Genomic DNA, 19,269 nt, shown 5'->3' with positions numbered 1-19,269 from the left:
TCAGACTTCAAACGAATCAAACGGTTGACTGTTCTTGTGAGTGACCTTCTCACTCAGTGTTCCATGATTTTACTTATCCTCTACCTTGAGCTAGAGGATAAGTAAAATCGTATACCCTATTCCAGGGGCTCCCAAACTTTTGAGTATTGCGTAACAGAAGCTTCTTTTATACTTATACGGCGTACCACCGAACTGACTGTTGGGCTGAGTGTATTTCAGACTTCAAACGAATCAAACGGTTGACCGTTCTTGTGAGTGACCTTCTCACTCCGCGTTCCATGATTTTACTTATCCTCTACCTTGAGCTAGAGGATAAGTAAAATCGTATAAAGAATCTTACCTGAAAGATAAGAGAGTTCTTGGGTATGACCAAGTGAATGAAGAACTTGTACCCATGCACACCCTCCAGTCTATCCACAATGTCCACCTCATCGATAGAGCTGTACTCGATCTTCTCCTTCAGACAACCCGACAACTGTGGACCAAACGTACCCAGATTGAAAGAGATAAAACCCCAGAAGTTACATTGCGATATTAGAAACGAATGACCACTTTTCTGTGGTCATCAATACTGGAATGACCATTTTTCTGTAATACATTTAGGTAATGTGTGTTGTGACATGTTCGATGTTTGACACCAAATTTTTTCGTGTTTCCGATCCGATACTCTGCATTTCCGCGAATAAATTTACCAGTATCCTCGACTTTGTATTTCACTTGTCTGTTTAGTGTTTATCACTTTTATAACTTTGTTAGGTATGCAATAACTCTCTTTCTAGAAATTTATCTGATTTCGTTAAACGTGTACAACAAATCAAGGAAATCGATCACTATTTTTTGGGTGAAATTGATTTTATTCACTCTAGAGTTCTAGAATTTGCTGAACTCCCAGTTAGTCTACTTACACAGTGCGCAGTGATACAAGAGTCGGTCAGAATGACATGGTGCTTCTCCCACTTGCGGAAATAGTCGATGGACAGGAACTTGTTGATCACCCTGGTTTTCTCCCGATCCACAGACAGCACATACATGACGCCCTCATGTATAACTTCGTACTTCTGCTCTATAATGTGAGGTGGAGGCAGAGGGCATGTCAGCGAGTTCAGCTCTTCATGGGAGAGACCTGAGGAGTGAAAGAAAGTCACGGTAGAATAAATTACTAATAAAATTTAGGCAATTGTTTTTTTTTCTACCAGGCGCTTCAACAATAATGTTTTACGCATGTCGTCCGCGCCGTAGGTCCAAGTTTGTCCGGTGTAGTTTGAAATATTTCGGGAAAAGCCCGAAGGAAATGACCATTTTACTTCAAAAGGTCGTGAATTGAAAAGACCTTGTATCCTGAGTCTACAGTCTCATGTTACAGTGTTTGTCGACCTCTGAGAATGCTCGGGTATATAAAAAGCCCGAAGGAAATGACCATTTTACTTCAAAAGGTCGTGAATTGAAAAGACCTTGTATCCTGAGTCTACAGTCTCATGTTACAGTATTTGTCGACCTCTGAGAATGCTCGGGCATATCGAATGACATGGTGCTTCTCCCACTTGCGGAAATAGTCGATGGACAGGAACTTGTTGATCACCCTGGTTTTCTCCCGATCCACAGACAGGACATACATGACGCCCTCATGTATAACTTCGTACTTCTGCTCTATAATATGAGGTGGAGGCAGAGGGCATGTCAGCGAGTTCAGCTCTTCATGGGAGAGACCTGAGGAGTGAAAGAAAGTCACGGTAGAATTACTAATAAAATTTGGGCACAAGTTTGTCCGGTGTAGTTTGAAACATCTCGTGAAAAGCCCGAAGGAAATGACCATTTTACTTAAAAGGGTCGTGAATTGAAAAGACCTTGTATCCTGAGTCTACAGTCTCATGTTACAGTGTTTGTCGACCTCAGTTGAGGAGATTGCCCAGCTGAAAACATTACGTAGAGTCACATATCCGATTTCATATCTCACGATTGAAGTAAGGAATATATTTACGTACAAACTGTCGTAAATATGAGATTCGTGGTCAAGTATCGTCCCTACCTCTCTTTAGATGGGGTCGAATGGATCAGGCACATCTCCTCATATCTTGTGATGAAGTGTTTCGCACATCGAAGCGTTTACACCTTCATGTGAGTTTAATTAATATTTACGTACAAACTGTCGTAAATATGAGATTCGTGGTCAAGTATCGTCCCTACCTCTCTTTAGATGGGGTCGAATGGATCAGGTCTTCTTCTTCTTCTTCTTTTTCTTCTTCTTTTTCTTCTTCTTCTCTTTCTTTCCTCTCTACTATTCCCCTTTTCTTTTCCCTACTCTTCCCAGACCCTCCCTCCTCTCTTTTTCAATATATTCCTCTTTATTCCTTTCCCTTTTTCCATTTCCCCCTGTTTTCCCCTTTCTGTACATCAAGGGTGGGGTGGTAGAGAATGCCATAGGCATTAACCCCACCCTTGATCAAACTTTATTTTCTTTTTCGGCTCCAGGAGCTCCACTTACCCCAGTAGAGATAATCTTGTAACGAGTAGCGTCGCCTGCGTTTCAAGTAGAGCCGCTGCTGTTTGGTGGATTTGTTGTTCTGGCCCTGGTGAGGTCCAGGTTTGTTCAGTAGATTCTCCAGGTCATCAGGAGTGTGCTGTAGGATATTGTTTGGATATGAGAGATCTTTGGGTGCTGTATTCTGATTGTGATTCACTGAAATTCGAGAGAAATACTGGCGTTGTAAAATATCAGTGAATAGCAAAAGTCTGAAGTGTCAGACATATCGCAATTATAGCTTGATCAAGCAGGAACAGATAGTCATCTTAGTCATACGTAAATCTCTCCACTGCTATGACTGATATTTGATATGTGACTATGTGAACTCTAATTTCCAAACCAGTTAGACCTGAAACTAGGTTCTTGCAGCGGAAAAATTGATAGATAAAGAAACAAATACATAACACCTTTTAAACAGCGTCGCTGTACATAGTGATGGGTCTTGTTTTGTACGGCCGGGGGCCACAAAGTCAGTTTGAACTCGGTTTTTAAAAATTCCAAAAATTTTAGCCAATCAGATTGCTTAAACCGAGATTAAAACTTAAATGGAGTTTTAACTCACTTTGAGGCCCCCGGCCTTAATCACTGAATCAAGAGACCCTGGCCCACACAACTCACCATTCACATTCTCCAGCGAGGAGTCCCCGAAGTGATCCGAGACATCCCGAAGCGTGCTCGCCTCCTCCGAATTGATGCTTGCATCATCTCCACACCCAGACCCCCCATCTGCCGGCACGCAGCCGACACTATGGGATCGGCATCGTCTATCGTCGTGCTTGCCCGAGCATGCCAGACCAAATATGTCAGGCTCATGCAAGTTGTACAGGTGAAGTTGTGGACTGTCGCATGAGATGCTCTTGTCGAGCATGTGATGCGACATGACTGCCGCTAGATCGCGCGACAGTCACGTGGTTAGGTCGCGAGATGAGTTGGGTTTTCCGGATAGGTTCTTGGGTCGTACGCTGAACTGTGGGTGGTCAATCTGAAATGGGTGGGGGGAAATTGTCTTTGAACTTTGAGCACAATAGGGCTGCCTGGAAGGGACTGGCAAGAAAAACCCACCTTATTTAAAGAGGAAAAGGTTAAGAAGAAGAAGAAGAAGAAGAAGGCACAATAGGGCTGCCTGGAAGGGACTGGCAAGAAAAACCCACCTTATTTAAAGAGGAAAAGGTTAAGAAGAAGAAGAAGAAGAAGAAGAAGAAGAAGGAGGAGGAGGAGGAGGTAAATACTGAACCGTTTAGAAAATTACCAAAACCCAGAGTCTCGTTAAGAGGTTTGATAAAGGGAACTGTAACAACAAAGGTGTTATCGTCACGAAATCAAAGAGAGAAGGAACATAGGAGAAACCAAACCATTCCGAGAACAAATCTTATCTGTCCAGGATAAAGTTCGCCTCGGGTAAGAATCAGACCCGTGACCAACCCCTTACAAGGTAGAAGTGATACACTCTGGTGGCTGGTTGATATTCTTACATAAGGGTAATGACCAATGAGCTAATGACGTACATACATAATTTTGAGATCTACCGCTTACAAGACAGGGGCCTATGACCATACAAGCTAACTAGGCTGTCTGGTTGATATTCTTACATAACGGTAATGAACTACTTATTGCCACTATTACTCACCTCGGAATTTGTCTCGTTGATATACATGAGGAAGCACACCAGATTCCCCAGCAGTTGTTCCCTCAGTGATTCTTTCTCGGATGATATGTGGAATGTTGTCAGCTGACCAAACACTTGCAATGCTTTGCATCGGAGAGTGACCATCTCCTGAAAGTTGAACGAAATTAATTTCCCCAATTTGTCCTCTTTGTTCTTTAAACCAAATGTCAGCCCAAAGCAAGCCTAGTTAGGGCTGGTTGAGAGGCTGACGAATACACGGGAAAAGGCGAAGAAACATGAAAGAAGATTTTTAATCATTTACATCCCTGTTCCACCTTGAAGACCAGCATTTTGAGTGAACTTGGGAATGTCCTAATATACAAGTATACAACTTTGAAAAATTTGCTACTACCCAATTGATTTTCTAAAGATTTAATTTTTTTATTCATTTTTTTTTCTACTACAGTCGTATAATGTAGGTAAGTAATTACATTGTGAAGTGGAAGAAACATGAAAGAAGATTTTTAATCATTTACATCCCTGTTCCACCTTGAAGACCAGCATTTTGAGTGAACTTGGGAATGTCCTAAAAATTTGCTACTACCCAATTGATTTTCTAAAGATTTAATTTTTTTATTCATTTTTTTTCTACTACAATCGTATAATGTAGGTAAGTAATTACATTGTGAAGTAAGGAAAGCTAACTTACCTTTTCAAAGAAAGGCTTCAGCGTGATAGACAAGGGAATAATGATAGGGGCCAGTGAATTGTGAGGGAGCTGAGGTAACAGGAGTCCTAGGCCTGTCATAGCTTCCAAAGCTACTTCCTGATATTCTGGATCATACTTCTCTATACCTCGCATCAGAGCGTCTAGCACTGCATCCTTGTGTCTTCCAACCTGTGAATATTAGGAGATTAGTAAGTCAATAGTATTAAGAGGTAACAGAATAATGTCTTAGCTTCCACCGCTACTCCCACCAGGGGGCGGGGTTGCGCTTGTACATAAACCATTGGAAATCCAAGATGGCGTCTTCTCAACCCTTACAAATCTAGGGTTGTGAGTTGGGCTTCAGAAGGGGGAAATTGTTTCAGATTCTACAAGGAAATAAAAACGCGTATGCCAGCCTAGCTAGGTTGGTAATGCGTCTGCCTTGTAAGCGCTAGGCCGCGGGTTCCGTTCCCGCTAGGATTTTATCCTGAACGGATAATGTTCGTTCTCGGAACGGCTGGCTTTCTCCTATCCTGTATTCCTTCTCTCTTCGATTTAGGGACGATAAGACCTTAGCAGTTACCATTCCTTATATCAAACCTCTTGAAAAAAAAAAAACCGTATACATACCTGTTGATGATCAAGATAGGCGAAGCTGGCCAGGGCACGATACGAACATACAAGCACGGGGTGGCTTGCTTCACTAAGATCATCCAGCACAGAATCTATGACACTATCAAGCAATACAGGGTCTAGAGTGGAACCGTGAGATATCAATGCGGCTCGCACACTAGCCACTAGCACCTGAAATGTAAAGTGCAAATAGTTCTTTGTGAAATAATCCCCAAGATTCGTATAAGCTTAACCCAACTTTTGGGGCTGTTTGCCCCTACACCTAAGTAAGCCTTGGAGTGGGCTTTTTGTGTACGAATAGCCCTTGAGTTAAGGATTCAATATTCACGAAATTAGTGGTTGGGTGGCAGAGCTCATTAAGTGAGAACTCTGCCACTTAAATAAAGAAATACAAAAATTCAATATTTTAAAGATTATAATTATGTGAAAGATTCTAAGAAAGTCTGACTAGAGGAAGAATTGAAAATACTGTGTCTTCACTTGACTTGGACTATGAGTAACCCTATGTATCTATTTTTAATTCTTCCTCTAGTTATAATGCTACTTGACAAAGTATCCCGTTTGGAAGATATAGATAAGTCTGAGTTAAGGATTCAAAACTCACCTTCTGGGATTCTGTTTTACACGCGTGGGAGTTCACATTGGTCACAATTTTGGCCACGCAGCTTGCATCTTGCGACGTGCACACATGTTTGAATAGATGTGAAATGCACGGGACTAGAACTTCGACCTTGTTGTTGAATTCTAGCTTCTTGCACTCTTCTAGACTGTCAGCCCCCTTGCTGCACCTGATGGGCAAAGAATAATTTATTATAGAATTATAGTTAAAAATATATACAGGGTGGTTCGTGATTTGCGAACCACGCTTATATCTCAGAAACGGCTATTGTTCATACTGCTCAAATAGGACTAAAATGTTTCTTTACCCCTATATAGTAGATACGACCTATTATTATTGTTGTTGTAGGTACATACGTATGTATAGTCAAATTCAAATTCTGAAACACTGTTGAGGAAATTCCATATACCTCGGCTGGGATTGAACCCACACCCTCTTACTTCCATGCAACAATAATATAAAATTTAAAAGCCTACCTGTATGAGTAGATAACACGACAATACCTACACTGAAACAAATAAAAACATTAGAAGTTAACTATTGTTTAGTTTGGTTCCTCAGTTCCTCACACTACTTACCTACTGAATAGAACACTCTACCTGTATGAGTAGATAACACGACAATACCTACACTGAAACAAATAAAAACATTAGAAGTTAACTATTGTTTAGTTTGGTTCCTCACACTACTTACCTACTGAATAGAACACCTAACGAAGGCTGACCAAGCTAAAAATTCAAATTTTGTTTATCTGACCGGAAAACTTAATTCACCTTGGTTAAGGGACCGAGAAGATCTTTGGTTCCATTTGGTTAGGCTAATTTGATTTTTTTGTTTAGAAGAGGAATAATGACTATAAAGTGAACTATAGTCAAACAGAAGCTCGGATTAGAAAACCAAGTTTTCCGGTCCACCCTTCATAAAAAAGTTACAACCATCATATTGGTTATTGTGACGTCAATATTTTGCGAAATGAAAATTTTGTTTTCACTAACCCAATAACGCAGCCCTGGTGAGACCAGAACAAAAGATCTTCAATAGTAAAAGAGAGCAAATGTACCTAGCAAAATCCCTATGAAGCTATGACTAAAGAAGTAGCAAAGGTTGAGTGCGAAGGGCAACCACTCGTAACATTTTTGTAGCCAAAACCCAATGTCAGCCCCAAAGCAATCACCCCAGGGCTGATTGAGAGGCTGACGAAAAACGCCGACCCCGTCTGAACACGGGAGAAGGCGAGGAAGAAGAAGGAAGCGTTATCCAGGAGTAGATCAGCTTGAGTCTGGCTGGGGGACTTTAAACAAGGAGGATATTTTTTTTTCTCTCTTGTTGTTATTCATAAATGATATTACTTTCAGGAGTAGATCAGCTTGAGTCTGGCTGGGGGACTTTAAACAAGGAGGATATTTTTTTTTCTCTCTTGTTGTTATTCATAAATGATATTTTTTCAGGAAATCAGGCGTAAGTTGGAAGGCCACAATCGTGCAGGTATTACTCACGATTGGAAACACTGCCTGGTGAGACCTGGTCTAGCTTTAGGACCTTAAACAAGGAGTAGATCAGCTTGAGTCTGGCTGGGGGACTTTAAACAAGGAGGATATTTTTTTTCTCTCTTGTTGTTATTCATAAATGATATTTTTTTCAGGAAATCAGGCGTAAGTTGGAAGGCCACAATCGTGCAGGTATTACTCACGATTGGAAACACTGCCTGGTAAAATATCTCCATTCATTGAGTGCCTACCTACATAGATAAGAAACAACATCAATCAAATGTTCACACGATTGGCACAAACACCTGATTTCTTTCCATTGAACATTTCTAGATAAATAACTGCCTGGTGGTCAAACCTGGAACTAAAACCCGGGACACTATGAGATTACTGGATAGTGTGAGCAAACTATGTGGAGAAGAAACGCCTCTGACGTAAGTGAAGAATAAAATTAGCCAAAAAAGTAATTATTATTTATGCCATTAGACCCAAGGCACGATATTGGTTTCCAATTTCAATTCCCAAAAATATTTTCGTTGTGAATTATGAAGCACAGGGCAAAGAGCTAGTTCCCAAACCAAACCTATGAAAATGATGGAGACGCGATACTAAAAGTCGGTCTACGCTTCCATCTTCCAATGTAACATGGGTCTTATCTTAGCATTAACCTTCCATCTTCCAATGTAACATGGGTCTTATCTTAGCTGTAACCTCTCTATTTTGTCATGAATATTGTTCTAGCACTTGTTCTGACTTGGATTCTGCCATGAAGTCTCTATTCACCAAAGATACATTGCTGCTAGGACCGGGTACCTGGACATTGTCTAGTGCTGCTATATTAGAACTAGGTGGCACATTACAGGTAAATACCTAATCAACATAGGTAAGTAGGAGACAGTAACAACTTACTTTGTTCATACTGCTCAAATAGGACTAAAATGTTTCTTTACCCCTATATAGTAGATACGACCTATTATTATTGTTGTTGTAGGTACATATGTATAGTCAAATTCTCAGGTCTTATCAACAGAAAAAAAAAAAAAAAAAAAAAGACGTTCCAAGTTCAGGATGAAATCCGCTCCGGGCGGGAATCGGACCCGCGGCCTGTCGCTTACAAAGCAGACGGACCACCAACCTTCAGATCCGAACTACTACACCACATGTTACAGTGGAAATTATAAACTTAATCCGTATTAAAAATAGAAAGTAAAAATTTATTGCTATTCTATGTACTCCATTTTTGATTTTTCTCCGCAGATTGTAGGTAACGCCAACATTACCCTGATTGATTGCAAGATTACCAATTGTACCTCAGCCGCTATTCTATGCAAGAATCAGAAGTGTCCTGATGAGAATGAAGCTAGCATTGAAACCCTCAAGCAAATGGATGGCTTCCAAATCGAAGATTGCACGTTCGAAAACAACCAAACCAATGTTCAAGTATTCTGAAATGGATTCCTTCTGTGTTTTATCTTATAACTACGTACCTAATCATCAAAATATCGAAGATTGCACGTTCGAAAACAACCAAACCAATGTTCAAGTATTCTGAAATGGATTCCTTCTGTGTTTTATCTTATAACTACGTAGGTACCTAATCATCAAATGTCTAAAACAGTATATCACCGCTTATAAATTAAGACCCCTATAAAGAACATTTTGAAAGCTTTTTAGGAGAAGCAAACAACTGAGCTTAATTTTAACTGAATTTCTATTGGACTCATGTTTTCTGTGTCATAGTATGTCCATCCCGTAAAATGCTGGCTTCAGCGCAATAGTCCTAGGTGAAAACATTACTCTCCTTCCTATAGGTAAGCAAAGTAAAAATGGTTGTGGCATACAAAGGTGATCTAAAAAACCGCACCTTATAGTATGCTGGCTTTTATACTTAATATTAATATTTGTCTTGCAATGATGTTACTTATTTGTTTACTTTCATCAAAATTATTGTTTATTCAGAGGTATTTTTCTTTTTAATTCGAGAGATTTATTTTATTTTATTCATTGAGAAACTTTTTTTTTCTACTTAATCCTTCCTTTTTCATTTAAATTAAAAATATTTTCCGATTTTATTTGTATTTTTGTACCTACCCTAATTTTTTTGTATTTTTTCTTAATTTTAATAAATGTGATTTTTGTAAGCTTTTGTAGTTGCGTCTTTTATAATGTCTTTTCTTTTCTAAGTAAGCAACCTCTGTGGTCAAGTAGGTATCTTTCAATAGGCTTGAACGCCGGAGGTCCGGGGTTCGTTTCCCGGCGGGGTCGAAGTTTTTTCGGCTCTGTTTGGAGTTCTCGGTTTGGAGTCACTCAGCCTTGTGAGGACAATTGAGTGGCGACCACTCGCGGATTTTCGGAGTTTGACCTACAGTAAAGGAAATAACTATGGGGGTCTTATCTTCCTGTAAGCAAAGAGAAAAGGAACACAGGATAGGAGAAAGCTAACCGTTCCGATAACCAACCTTGGCTTTTCAGGATAAAATCCGCCCCGGATGTTTATTCGAACCCGCGACCTAGCGCTTGTATGGCAGACGCGCTAACCTCCAAGATAACTAGGTTGGCAGCATTAACCTTCCATCTTCCAATGTAACATGGGTCTTATCTTAGCATTAACCTTCCATCTTCCAATGTAACATGGGTCTTATCTTAGCCTTAACCTTCCATCTTCCAATGTAACATGGGTCTTATCTAGCATTAACCTTCCATCTTCCAATGTAACATGGGTCTTATCTTAGCATTAACCTTCCATCTTCCAATGTAACATGGGTCTTATCTAGCATTAACCTTCCATCTTCCAATGTAACATGGGTCTTATCTTAGCATTAACCTTCCATCTTCCAATGTAACATGGGCCATGGGCCTTATCTAGCATTAACCTTCCATCTTCCAATGTAACATGGGTCTTATTTTAGCATTAACCTTCCATCTTCCAATGTAACATGGGTCTTATCTTAGCATTAACCTTCCATCTTCTAATGTAACATGGGTCTTATCTTAGCATTAACCTTCCATCTTCCAATGTAACATGGGTCTTATCTTAGCATTAACCTTCCATCGTCCAATGTAACATGGGTCTTATCTTAACATTAACCTTCCATCTTCCAATGTAACATGGGTCTTATCTTAGCATTAACCTTCCATCTTCCAATGTAACATGGGTCTTATCTTAGCATTAACCTTCCATCCTCCAATGTAACATGGGTCTTATCTTAGCATTAACATTCCATCTTCCAATGTAACATGGGTCTTATCTTAGCATTAACCTTCCATCTTCCAATGTAACATGGGTCTTATCTTAGCATTAACCTTCCATCCTCCAATGTAACATGGGCCTTATCTAGCATTAACCTCTGCATCTTCTAATGTAACATGGGTCTTATCTTAGCATTAACCTTCCATCTTCCAATGTAACATGGGTCTTATCTTAGCATTAACCTTCCATCTTCCAATGTAACATGGGTCTTATCTTAGCTGTAACCTCTCTATTTTGTCATGAATATTGTTCTAGCACTTGTTCTGACTTGGATTCTGCCATGAAGTCTCTATTCACCAAAGATACATTGCTGCTAGGACCGGGTACCTGGACATTGTCTAGTGCTGCTATATTAGAACTAGGTGGCACATTACAGGTAAATACCTAATCAACATAGGTAAGTAGGAGACAGTAACAACTTACAGCGTTATCCACTTAGGTATAACTGTTATCAGGATTAAACCACTTTTCTATTTCAAATGTGTCTCGAGAAGTATGAAAATTAGCACCTATGTATACCGCGAGATAAATATTTATAATCTAAGATATATAGCGTTATCCACTTAGGTATAACTGTTATCAGGATTAAACCACTTTTCTATTTCAAATGTGTCTCGAGAAGTATGAAAATTAGCACCTTTACAGCGAGATAAATATTTATAATCTAAGATATATTTGGCACAAAAAAATATGTAGACTTGTAGAGCATGGGTTGTAGCCGCTATACCCAATATTAATCCTAAACAAATACCTAATGTCCTTTTAGATTGATCAATTCATGTGGAGGACCTAGCACGGTATAGTAGAGTCGTATTAAGGGCCCCAAAAGACCTAGTCCAGACTTTTCCATTAAAGAATCTCGAGATTTTATTGAAATACAACTTACTTTTTTTTCACGAATGATCAGAGAGTTACGTACGATAAATTTTATGAACTGATGAGAAAACTTGAACTCAAACCACCAACCTCCAGATCCAAAGTCTACCACTTTAACCACTAACTCCAGAGCTTAATTGAATCAAAAGTATAAAAACAATTCCCTCTCTCTTACAGGGTGTTGATAGCAGTGAGGATTCGAGACCTGTACTACAAGACCAGGGCTATGAGAGAGCATCCTGGCTTCAGTTTTCCTACAATGAGGCCACCCTGTCTAATCTCTGCCTCAATGTTAAACATAAGTATGGTACGTACCAATCAGTTTATTAATATTTAGAAGAGGTTTGATAGAGGAAACCTTTTGTCTGGCTGGGGGACGTTAAACAGGGAGTAGACCAGCCTGAAATTCCCCTTGCTAAAGAAATAGCAAAGGTCGAGTGCGAAGGGCATCCACTTTTAATTTTTTTGTAACCAAAACCAAGCAATTACCCTAGGTAGGACTGATTGAGAGGCTGACGAAAAACGTCCCAGTATGACGACGGTAAAAGGCGAAGAAGAAGAAGAAGATAGAGAGGAAACTTTACAGTTAATCATTCCGAAATTGAAAACAGAAGGAGGACAGGATAGGAGAAAGCCAGCCGTTCCGAGAACGAACCATACCTGTTTAGGATGAAGTTCGCCCCGGAAATCTAACCCGCGACCTAGCGCTTACAAGGTAGACGTGCTCCCTTTAAAGCAATAGTAAATTAACCATATAAATATATAAAATTATTGAAATAGAAATGAATGCAATTACATTTTTATTTAATGGGTCTTTTTTTTACGTTTTAGGTATGTGATTCATTACCAATTAAATTTATAAGAACTTGTTATGACTGCGAGAATAGAGGGACTTTTCAGTCCTATGCTGGCAGTATAAACGAGGTATACATAATTATTCTGTTCTATTCAATTCTACATTTATTAGATAAATAAAGACGTTCTTGGTTTCATCATTATTAAAAAGAACAAGAAACCCCTAATAAAATACATCGTATTTAATATAGGCCATTCCATAATGCAAACCCCCTTTGTACCGTTCATCTCGAGCGAAAAATTGTGCAAATTTATTTGTAGGCTGTAACCTGCCTTATTCTAAAAGGCAACTCGCAGGTTTCAGGGTTTTATTCCATTGAAAAACTCAACTTTGTGAGGGGAAACAAGGGGAAATTTGGTTGAAAATAATGAAAAGAAGTGACAACTTACCAATTTCCATTATATCGAAGAATAATCCAGAGTCATTTTCAATAGCAGAATGTGAATTTTCCTTCGACGGTGGTCTAAATTCAGAAACTGCTTGAAAAACACTTCACACTTGGATTTCCAAACTCGCGAAAACCTGACGGTCGAAAAAGGGTAGATTTTATATATTTTTTTCTATTAGAAATAAAATATAATTAAATGACTGTAAATGTTTTCTCTAAGTAAAATCGGCCATCTTTTTTACATAGAATAAATGAAAATAACCTCCATACCCACTGGGAAGAAGAGAGAGATGAAAAAAAGGGCAAGAGAAAGGGAGTGAAGGAGAGAGATGATGAAAAAGTCTACCAGAGACAGAGAGAGAGGTCGGAGAGAGAGAGAGACAGAGAGGTGGGAGGGAGAGAGACCTTTGGAAAGCGCAGGTTCGGTTACCTTTTCTTTTCTGTTTCATTTTTTCGCTCTTTGGCCGAGTTTGCGCAAAGATCTCATGTATAGATTTTCTGAAATAACATTTTTTTTCCCCTAAAAAAGAAGAAAAAAAAAAAAATCTAACACGTCCTATATTCTCCTTCTCCCCCACATTTGAATGATGAGATAGGGAAATGTGTGTCACTCATGTAAATTCAATACCTACCTTTTTCGACACATTTTGAGTACTTTCAACCAGATTTGAATTTGAAGCTTTGAAGGCCTTGAACAAATATCGAAAATTTCAAAATTATCTACCTACGTGTTTCTATAGCTTTCTACCCTATGAATTTAAAGAATTAATGTCATAAATCGTTATTATATTTTTCTAATTTTATTTTTGAAATTATTATTATAGGTATATTTAATAAATATTAGGTATTAATTATTAATTATCCAGACTAGTTAGCTTGAAAGATAGGCGTGCTAGGTCGCAGGTTCGTTTTTCTCCTGGGGCGAACTTTATCCGAAAAAAGTGAGGTTCGTTCTTGGAACGACCGTACTTCTCCTATCGTCCTCTTCCTCTCTCCGATTTCGATACAACTTTCGTAGTTACAATCCCCTCGATAAAAAAAGGGCAGTCTGCAGTCTATTAGATAGATGGACTTGTAAACTGTGGGCCTAGATTCGATTCTAATCCGATGACATAGGTACTACGGGATGGGCATGCCAAGACACAGACTTACCTACACTAGTCCAATGAAGGAGTTTTTGTTGTTGTTGTTTTTTATTTATTTATTTTTTTTTCAAGAGTTTTGACGGAGGGAACTGTAACTGCTAAGGTCTTATTGTTCCGAAATCGAAGAGAGAAGGAAGGCAGGATAGGAGAAAGCTAGCCGTTCCAAGAACGAAAATTATCCCATCAGGATAAAATCCACCCCGGGCGGGAATCGAACCCGCGGCCTAGCGCTTACAAGGCAGACATGCTACCAACCAAGCTAGCTAATAGTTTATTAATAAAGTAAGGCACATTGCATAATCAAAGGAATACCAGGCATTCATACAAATTTCTTGTTGCTTTCCGAGTACCCAGATGTAATGTACGGTAATTTTTACTGTTTTGTACGGTAATGGGTTTTTATTGATCTGGCAACACCGCAAAATTCAAGGGCCGTTAATTTTTGAAAAAAAAAAAAAACTTTAAAAACCACTTTTCAGCTTTTCACTTTTCACTGACACTTGACACTGATTTCACTCTTGTGACTTTTTTTAGTTAAGGTTTCAGGTTTTGAAGTTTTTTTTTACAGATAAGTAACCATAAATTAGTTATTAATTACCTAGTTCTTTAGATGTTTATTGGTAAGTGAAACATGGGATGTCCAAGAATATTTCGACTGTTAGAACCAGAAGAGAAAAAAATGGTCTGGACACTCTCTCTGGTCCCTGCTACTTGGTCTGTCTTTATTCTCTTGGTTATTATCAAATGTTTTATGTGCACCATGGGCTTTTGTGTAGAGAGAAATGTTGATAATAGTGGGTAATTTGGTACTTGTGCAGAAGTCATGTCCGTGGAATATTGCTACCAAAGGAACTGGCACAAATAGAGCAGTGATTAGTGTTATAGGGTTAGGTTAAATGCAAAAAGGAGCTTTTCTTTTCCATGGATGTGACTTCTGCATAATTACCGATAATTTCAACAAAGTTTCATATGATTACACAATTTACTTTGATATCAGCACTTTTTAGTCTCAGCAGACAGTATAAATATTAATATGCTTGTATTTGATTGCTTTTCAGAATAATCAAAATGAAGCTTCACGTGTTTAACAAATCAATTGATGAGAGATACGAGGAGTACCAGAGCATTCTACTTAACAGTCATGGAAACGAAATCGATAAAGTGTGGAAATCTTATCTCTCCCCTGTACTTGAATCAGCAGGTTGGGATGCACAATGGTGTATTCCACTCAAGTTGTGTCAGTTCTTTGGTATTCTTTATCCCCAATATGTTCTGGTGACTGTGAGTGACATAGACATGCACAATGGTGTATTCCGCTCAAGTTGTGTCAGTTCTTTGGTATTCTTTATCCCCAATATGTTCTGGTGACTGTGAGTGACATAGATTGCTCTTGTCGAGCATGTGATGCGACATGACTGCCGCTAGATCGCGCGACAGTCACGTGGTTAGGTCGCGAGATGAGTTGGGTTTTCCAGATGGGTTCTTGGGTCGTACGCTGAACTGTGGGTGGTCAATCTGAAATGGGTGGGGGGAAATTGTCTTAAAACTTTGAATGACATAGACTTTGATCATCTGCAGGCAACGGTCAATATCAAGGAAGATATACCTGACTGTAAGCTACCTGGTAAGGACTGATCACCTATGTAGGTACATATTAATAAATATAAATAAAAGCTGCAGTAGTAAAATGTTGGACTTGTAATATGTTGAGTTTGTGGTCTAGTAGTGATGTTAAAATTTAATTAAGTATTGTCATTTGAAGTTGGATTTCTTCTACTACTAAAATAGGATGTATTGAAGAAAAAAAAGTCTAGTAAAAAAATACCCATCATTGACAAACACTTGATTTTTTTCCAAGTTGAAGGTGAAAAAAAAATATCACTTTGCAACTTGAGGTGCCACATTCCATTCTGTGAGGGGCCCAAGGGCCATGTGCAACAAGAGGAGTCATATTCCATTAGTAAATAATTCCCTCTTCTTGCTTCTTCACAGACTCAATCACTGAGGTAGCTTTGTATGACTTGTTGCCTCTTCTCAATCAGGACCCACACATCTCACTACCACTGATGGACATCACAGCACTCTACTTAGATCAGTACCGTTTGTTTATCAAACATTTGTGGTGGCCGTGGGATGAAGAGGAAACAGATCTTGTCTGGGTAGACACCCATCTAGCTGATCGGCTTACTCTGTGAGTTTTCTACTTCCTTTGTAGGTACCTTCTTGGACCTTCATTATTTTGGGCCCATTGTATACCTACAAGAACCCAAATTTGCAAGGGTCTTGTTTTATGTACCTTACTTACTACATTAGGTTAAGTGCCTGAATTTAATATGTAATTCAAAAGGCTATCCATCATGGATTTGTAATTCTAATTGTAATTAAAGGGGTTTAGGAAAGAAAGGCCTTACCCTGTTTAGTTTTTTTTCTTTCTAATGCAAATTTTTGTTAAGAATCAGTTGCTCCATAGGTAGGTAATTATGTTCATGTTTAACAGTTTAACACATTTTTTTTTCTTCTTCTAATTTTAAAACTCTGACATGACCCAGAGCACTAAAACCCATCTCCTTTTTCTTCACCAGATATTACGAGATGATGGAAGGGAAAGTCCTATTCGAAACTGGCACTCTCATCAAAGACCTTATAGTGGAAGGCAAATCATCATACGAGAAGATCCTAGAGTTAACCGACACAGCTCAGACTGAGACTCCGGAACAATTGAGTGTACTCATGGAACTGAGTGCAAGAGTGGAAGCCATCAAGAAACAACTGGCCTTCTATGCTGAAGAGGTACCTATAACAGAATTCTTGGGATCTTAGGGAGCTTCTAAATTTATGTATGTTGTTCTAAACAAAACTGGCCTTCTATGCTGAAGAGGTACCTATAACAGAATTCTTGGGATCTTAGGGAGCTTCTAAATTTATGTATGTTGTTAAGATATATTTGGCACAAAAAAATATGTAGAGCATGGGTTGTAGCCGCTATACCCAATATTAATCCTAAACAAATACCTAATGTCCTCTTAGATTGATCAATTAATTTGGAGGACCTAGGACGGTATAGTAGAGTCGTAAGGGCCCCAAAAGACCTAGTCCAGACTTTTCCATTAAAGAATCTCGAGATTTTATTGAAAAGAGGAATTTTCCAATCAGGATGTTTGTCTTATCTCGAGTTCTTCTTCTTCTTCTTCTTCTTCTTCTTCTTCTTCTTCTTCTTCTTCTTCTTCTTCTTCTTCTTCTTCTTCTTCTTCTAGTTCTTTCAATGACTTGAACTTTCGAACGAAGCAACTTCTTCTTCTTCTTCTTCTTCTTCTTCTTCTTCTTCTTCTAGTTCTTTCAATGACTTGAACTTTCGAACGAAGCAAGTAGGTAGGTAGGTACCTACCTAAATAACAGACCACATCACTCTTTTAATGACCTTTGTACCTACCTAGACATAGGTATATCCTATATTAACACACATTATATCATATTGTATGCTATAGTGCTACCCTATCTAATCAGTACCGTTTGTTTATCAAACATTTGTGGTGGCCGTGGGATGAAGAGGAAACAGATCTTGTCTGGGTAGACACTCATCTAGCTGATCGGCTTACTCTGTGAGTTTTCTACTTCCTTTGTAGGTACCTACTTGGACCTTCATTATTTTGGGCCCATTGTATACCTTCAAGAACCCAAATTTGCAAGGGTCTTGTTCAAGCGTACATTTCCTCTAAGAAAAGTAGAGCAATCTCAGAAGAATGGCAGGATTTCAAGCTGTGCTGGGCAAGATCCACCACGAATATGTGAACAACACTCCAAAGAAATTGAAAATCATAGATGCCTACCTGTTTTACATCTTGCTGACAGGGGCTTTCCAATTTCTGTACTGCTGTCTGGTTGGAACCTTCCCATTCAATTCATTCCTCAGTGGATTCATTTCCTGTGTCAGCAGTTTCGTACTGGGAGGTAAGTCTCGAGATTCAGATTTACGAGTCTCAATTATTGAAGCTTGAAACAGGAATGTACAATGAATACAGTGATAGGATCCTGTGGTGTTTGGTTCATAATGCCACAATCTGTGTGAAGTGGTGTATTGAAATCTTAAAATAGAAAACTTAATCCTGTGTTTTAAGCCTGAGAACAGTTTTGTTTGTGGGAAATTCTTCAATCTATGAACACATCATCAAACTCAATCAGATTGCTTAACACATTGATCACCCAAGTGAAAATAGTGATGTTCACTCCCAGGCCCAAGCAAGATGTGTTTATTATTTCCATGATAAAATAATGATCAACTCTATTTCTCTGTTCCAGTGTGCCTCAGACTTCAAGTCAATCCTCAGAATCAGAAGGACTTTGTTGGGATCAGTCCAGAAAGAGGATTTGCTGATTTCATCTTTGCTCATGTCATTCTTCATTTGGTAGTCATGAACTTCATTGGTTAAAATCTGTCCACCCCATGTTGAAACTTTGGTCATTATTCTGCTTGGTTGAAAATGGGGATTTCAATTATTATTATTTATTTATTTTTTTTTGCAAAAAATTGAAGGTTATCTAGCAAAATGGTGACTGATGGTGTTGAAATCTCTGTGTACATACTACCTATGTGTTTCTTGTATTCCATTACTGTTAATGTTCTCACTGATAGAAATGATATGTTTGTAATTTTGTATCAATTCCATGAGTGTCCTCAGTTAGTACTAATTTGGCAGTATTGATGGTACTTTTTAAAATATATAAACAAGAGTTTATATTTTTGTATACTCTAAAATTAGTGCTTACATCTTCAAACTCTTTTGTACAGTTTCTTGTTGCATTTACCTATCTACCTATCTACCTATCTTTGTTCTCTTGATTTTTTTTTCCTCCTGAGAATATCCTTTTACTTATTCCAACCTGTTCCTCAGTAGGTTGAATATACTCAAAAATAGCCTATTCAGAGTCCTGTTCCTTAATAAATTTACAAAAAAAAGCATATAAATAAATAGACCAGGTAGAAGACTTCATGGAAGAAAAAGAAAAGATTGAGCTTAAAATCAAGTAATTAAATAGCTCGTTAAACGTAACAAACAAACAAACGAAAAAGAAAAGTCAATGTTTAAGAGAAATGTGTGCAAATTTAAACAATTATATTTTATATTTATTTGTATTGGTCAAAACTAACTATCTCCCTGATTTTTTTTTATTATTTCTCATA

General features: G+C 38.5%; 5 protein-coding genes across 5 annotated transcripts in view; 3 read left to right on the top strand and 2 right to left on the bottom strand.

The window, feature by feature from the left end:
- Positions 1-13,193, bottom strand: part of LOC103507965 — a 37,388-nt gene extending 24,195 nt beyond the window's left edge. Inside the window, exons 1-7 of the mRNA XM_017443543.2 lie at positions 12,947-13,193; positions 6,688-6,719; positions 3,140-3,503; positions 2,483-2,677; positions 1,483-1,707; positions 906-1,123; positions 341-475 (exon numbers count right to left, since the gene is read on the bottom strand). Coding sequence (XP_017299032.1) covers positions 341-475; positions 906-1,123; positions 1,483-1,707; positions 2,483-2,677; positions 3,140-3,401 — 1,035 coding nt within the window. The 5' untranslated portion in view covers positions 3,402-3,503; positions 6,688-6,719; positions 12,947-13,193. The remainder of the gene's footprint in view (positions 1-340; positions 476-905; positions 1,124-1,482; positions 1,708-2,482; positions 2,678-3,139; positions 3,504-6,687; positions 6,720-12,946) is intronic.
- Positions 4,110-7,222, bottom strand: LOC103507964 (maestro heat-like repeat-containing protein family member 1). The gene is made up of 5 exons (XM_026822687.1): positions 7,188-7,222; positions 6,074-6,257; positions 5,467-5,640; positions 4,837-5,025; positions 4,110-4,295 (listed from the first exon to the last, which is right to left on the bottom strand). The coding sequence occupies exons 1-5, from the start codon at positions 7,220-7,222 to the stop codon at positions 4,125-4,127; spliced, it is 753 nt and encodes a 250-aa protein (XP_026678488.1). The 3' UTR covers positions 4,110-4,124.
- Positions 11,028-15,153, top strand: LOC103507963. Its single transcript, XM_026822686.1, has 3 exons — positions 11,028-11,201; positions 11,879-12,008; positions 15,149-15,153. Exons 1-3 carry the CDS (start codon positions 11,028-11,030, stop codon positions 15,151-15,153), a joined length of 309 nt encoding a protein of 102 aa, XP_026678487.1.
- Positions 14,584-16,910, top strand: LOC103507962 (protein nessun dorma). The gene is made up of 6 exons (XM_026822685.1): positions 14,584-14,710; positions 15,149-15,297; positions 15,387-15,469; positions 15,648-15,714; positions 16,083-16,281; positions 16,673-16,910. Exons 2-6 carry the CDS (start codon positions 15,159-15,161, stop codon positions 16,908-16,910), a joined length of 726 nt encoding a protein of 241 aa, XP_026678486.1. The 5' UTR covers positions 14,584-14,710; positions 15,149-15,158.
- Positions 16,911-17,785: 875 nt separating this feature from the next.
- On the top strand, positions 17,786-18,762 carry LOC103507955 (dolichyl-diphosphooligosaccharide--protein glycosyltransferase subunit DAD1). Its single transcript, XM_008472475.3, has 2 exons — positions 17,786-18,038; positions 18,387-18,762. The coding sequence occupies exons 1-2, from the start codon at positions 17,831-17,833 to the stop codon at positions 18,515-18,517; spliced, it is 339 nt and encodes a 112-aa protein (XP_008470697.1). The 5' UTR covers positions 17,786-17,830; the 3' UTR covers positions 18,518-18,762.
- The last annotated feature ends 507 nt before the right edge of the window (positions 18,763-19,269 follow it).

The sequence above is a fragment of the Diaphorina citri genome, unplaced genomic scaffold (genome assembly GCF_000475195.1).
Source record: "Diaphorina citri unplaced genomic scaffold, Diaci psyllid genome assembly version 1.1 scaffold355, whole genome shotgun sequence".
Taxonomy (NCBI): Eukaryota; Metazoa; Arthropoda; class Insecta; order Hemiptera; family Psyllidae; genus Diaphorina; species Diaphorina citri.
This window is presented reverse-complemented; position numbering and strand designations above follow the sequence as displayed.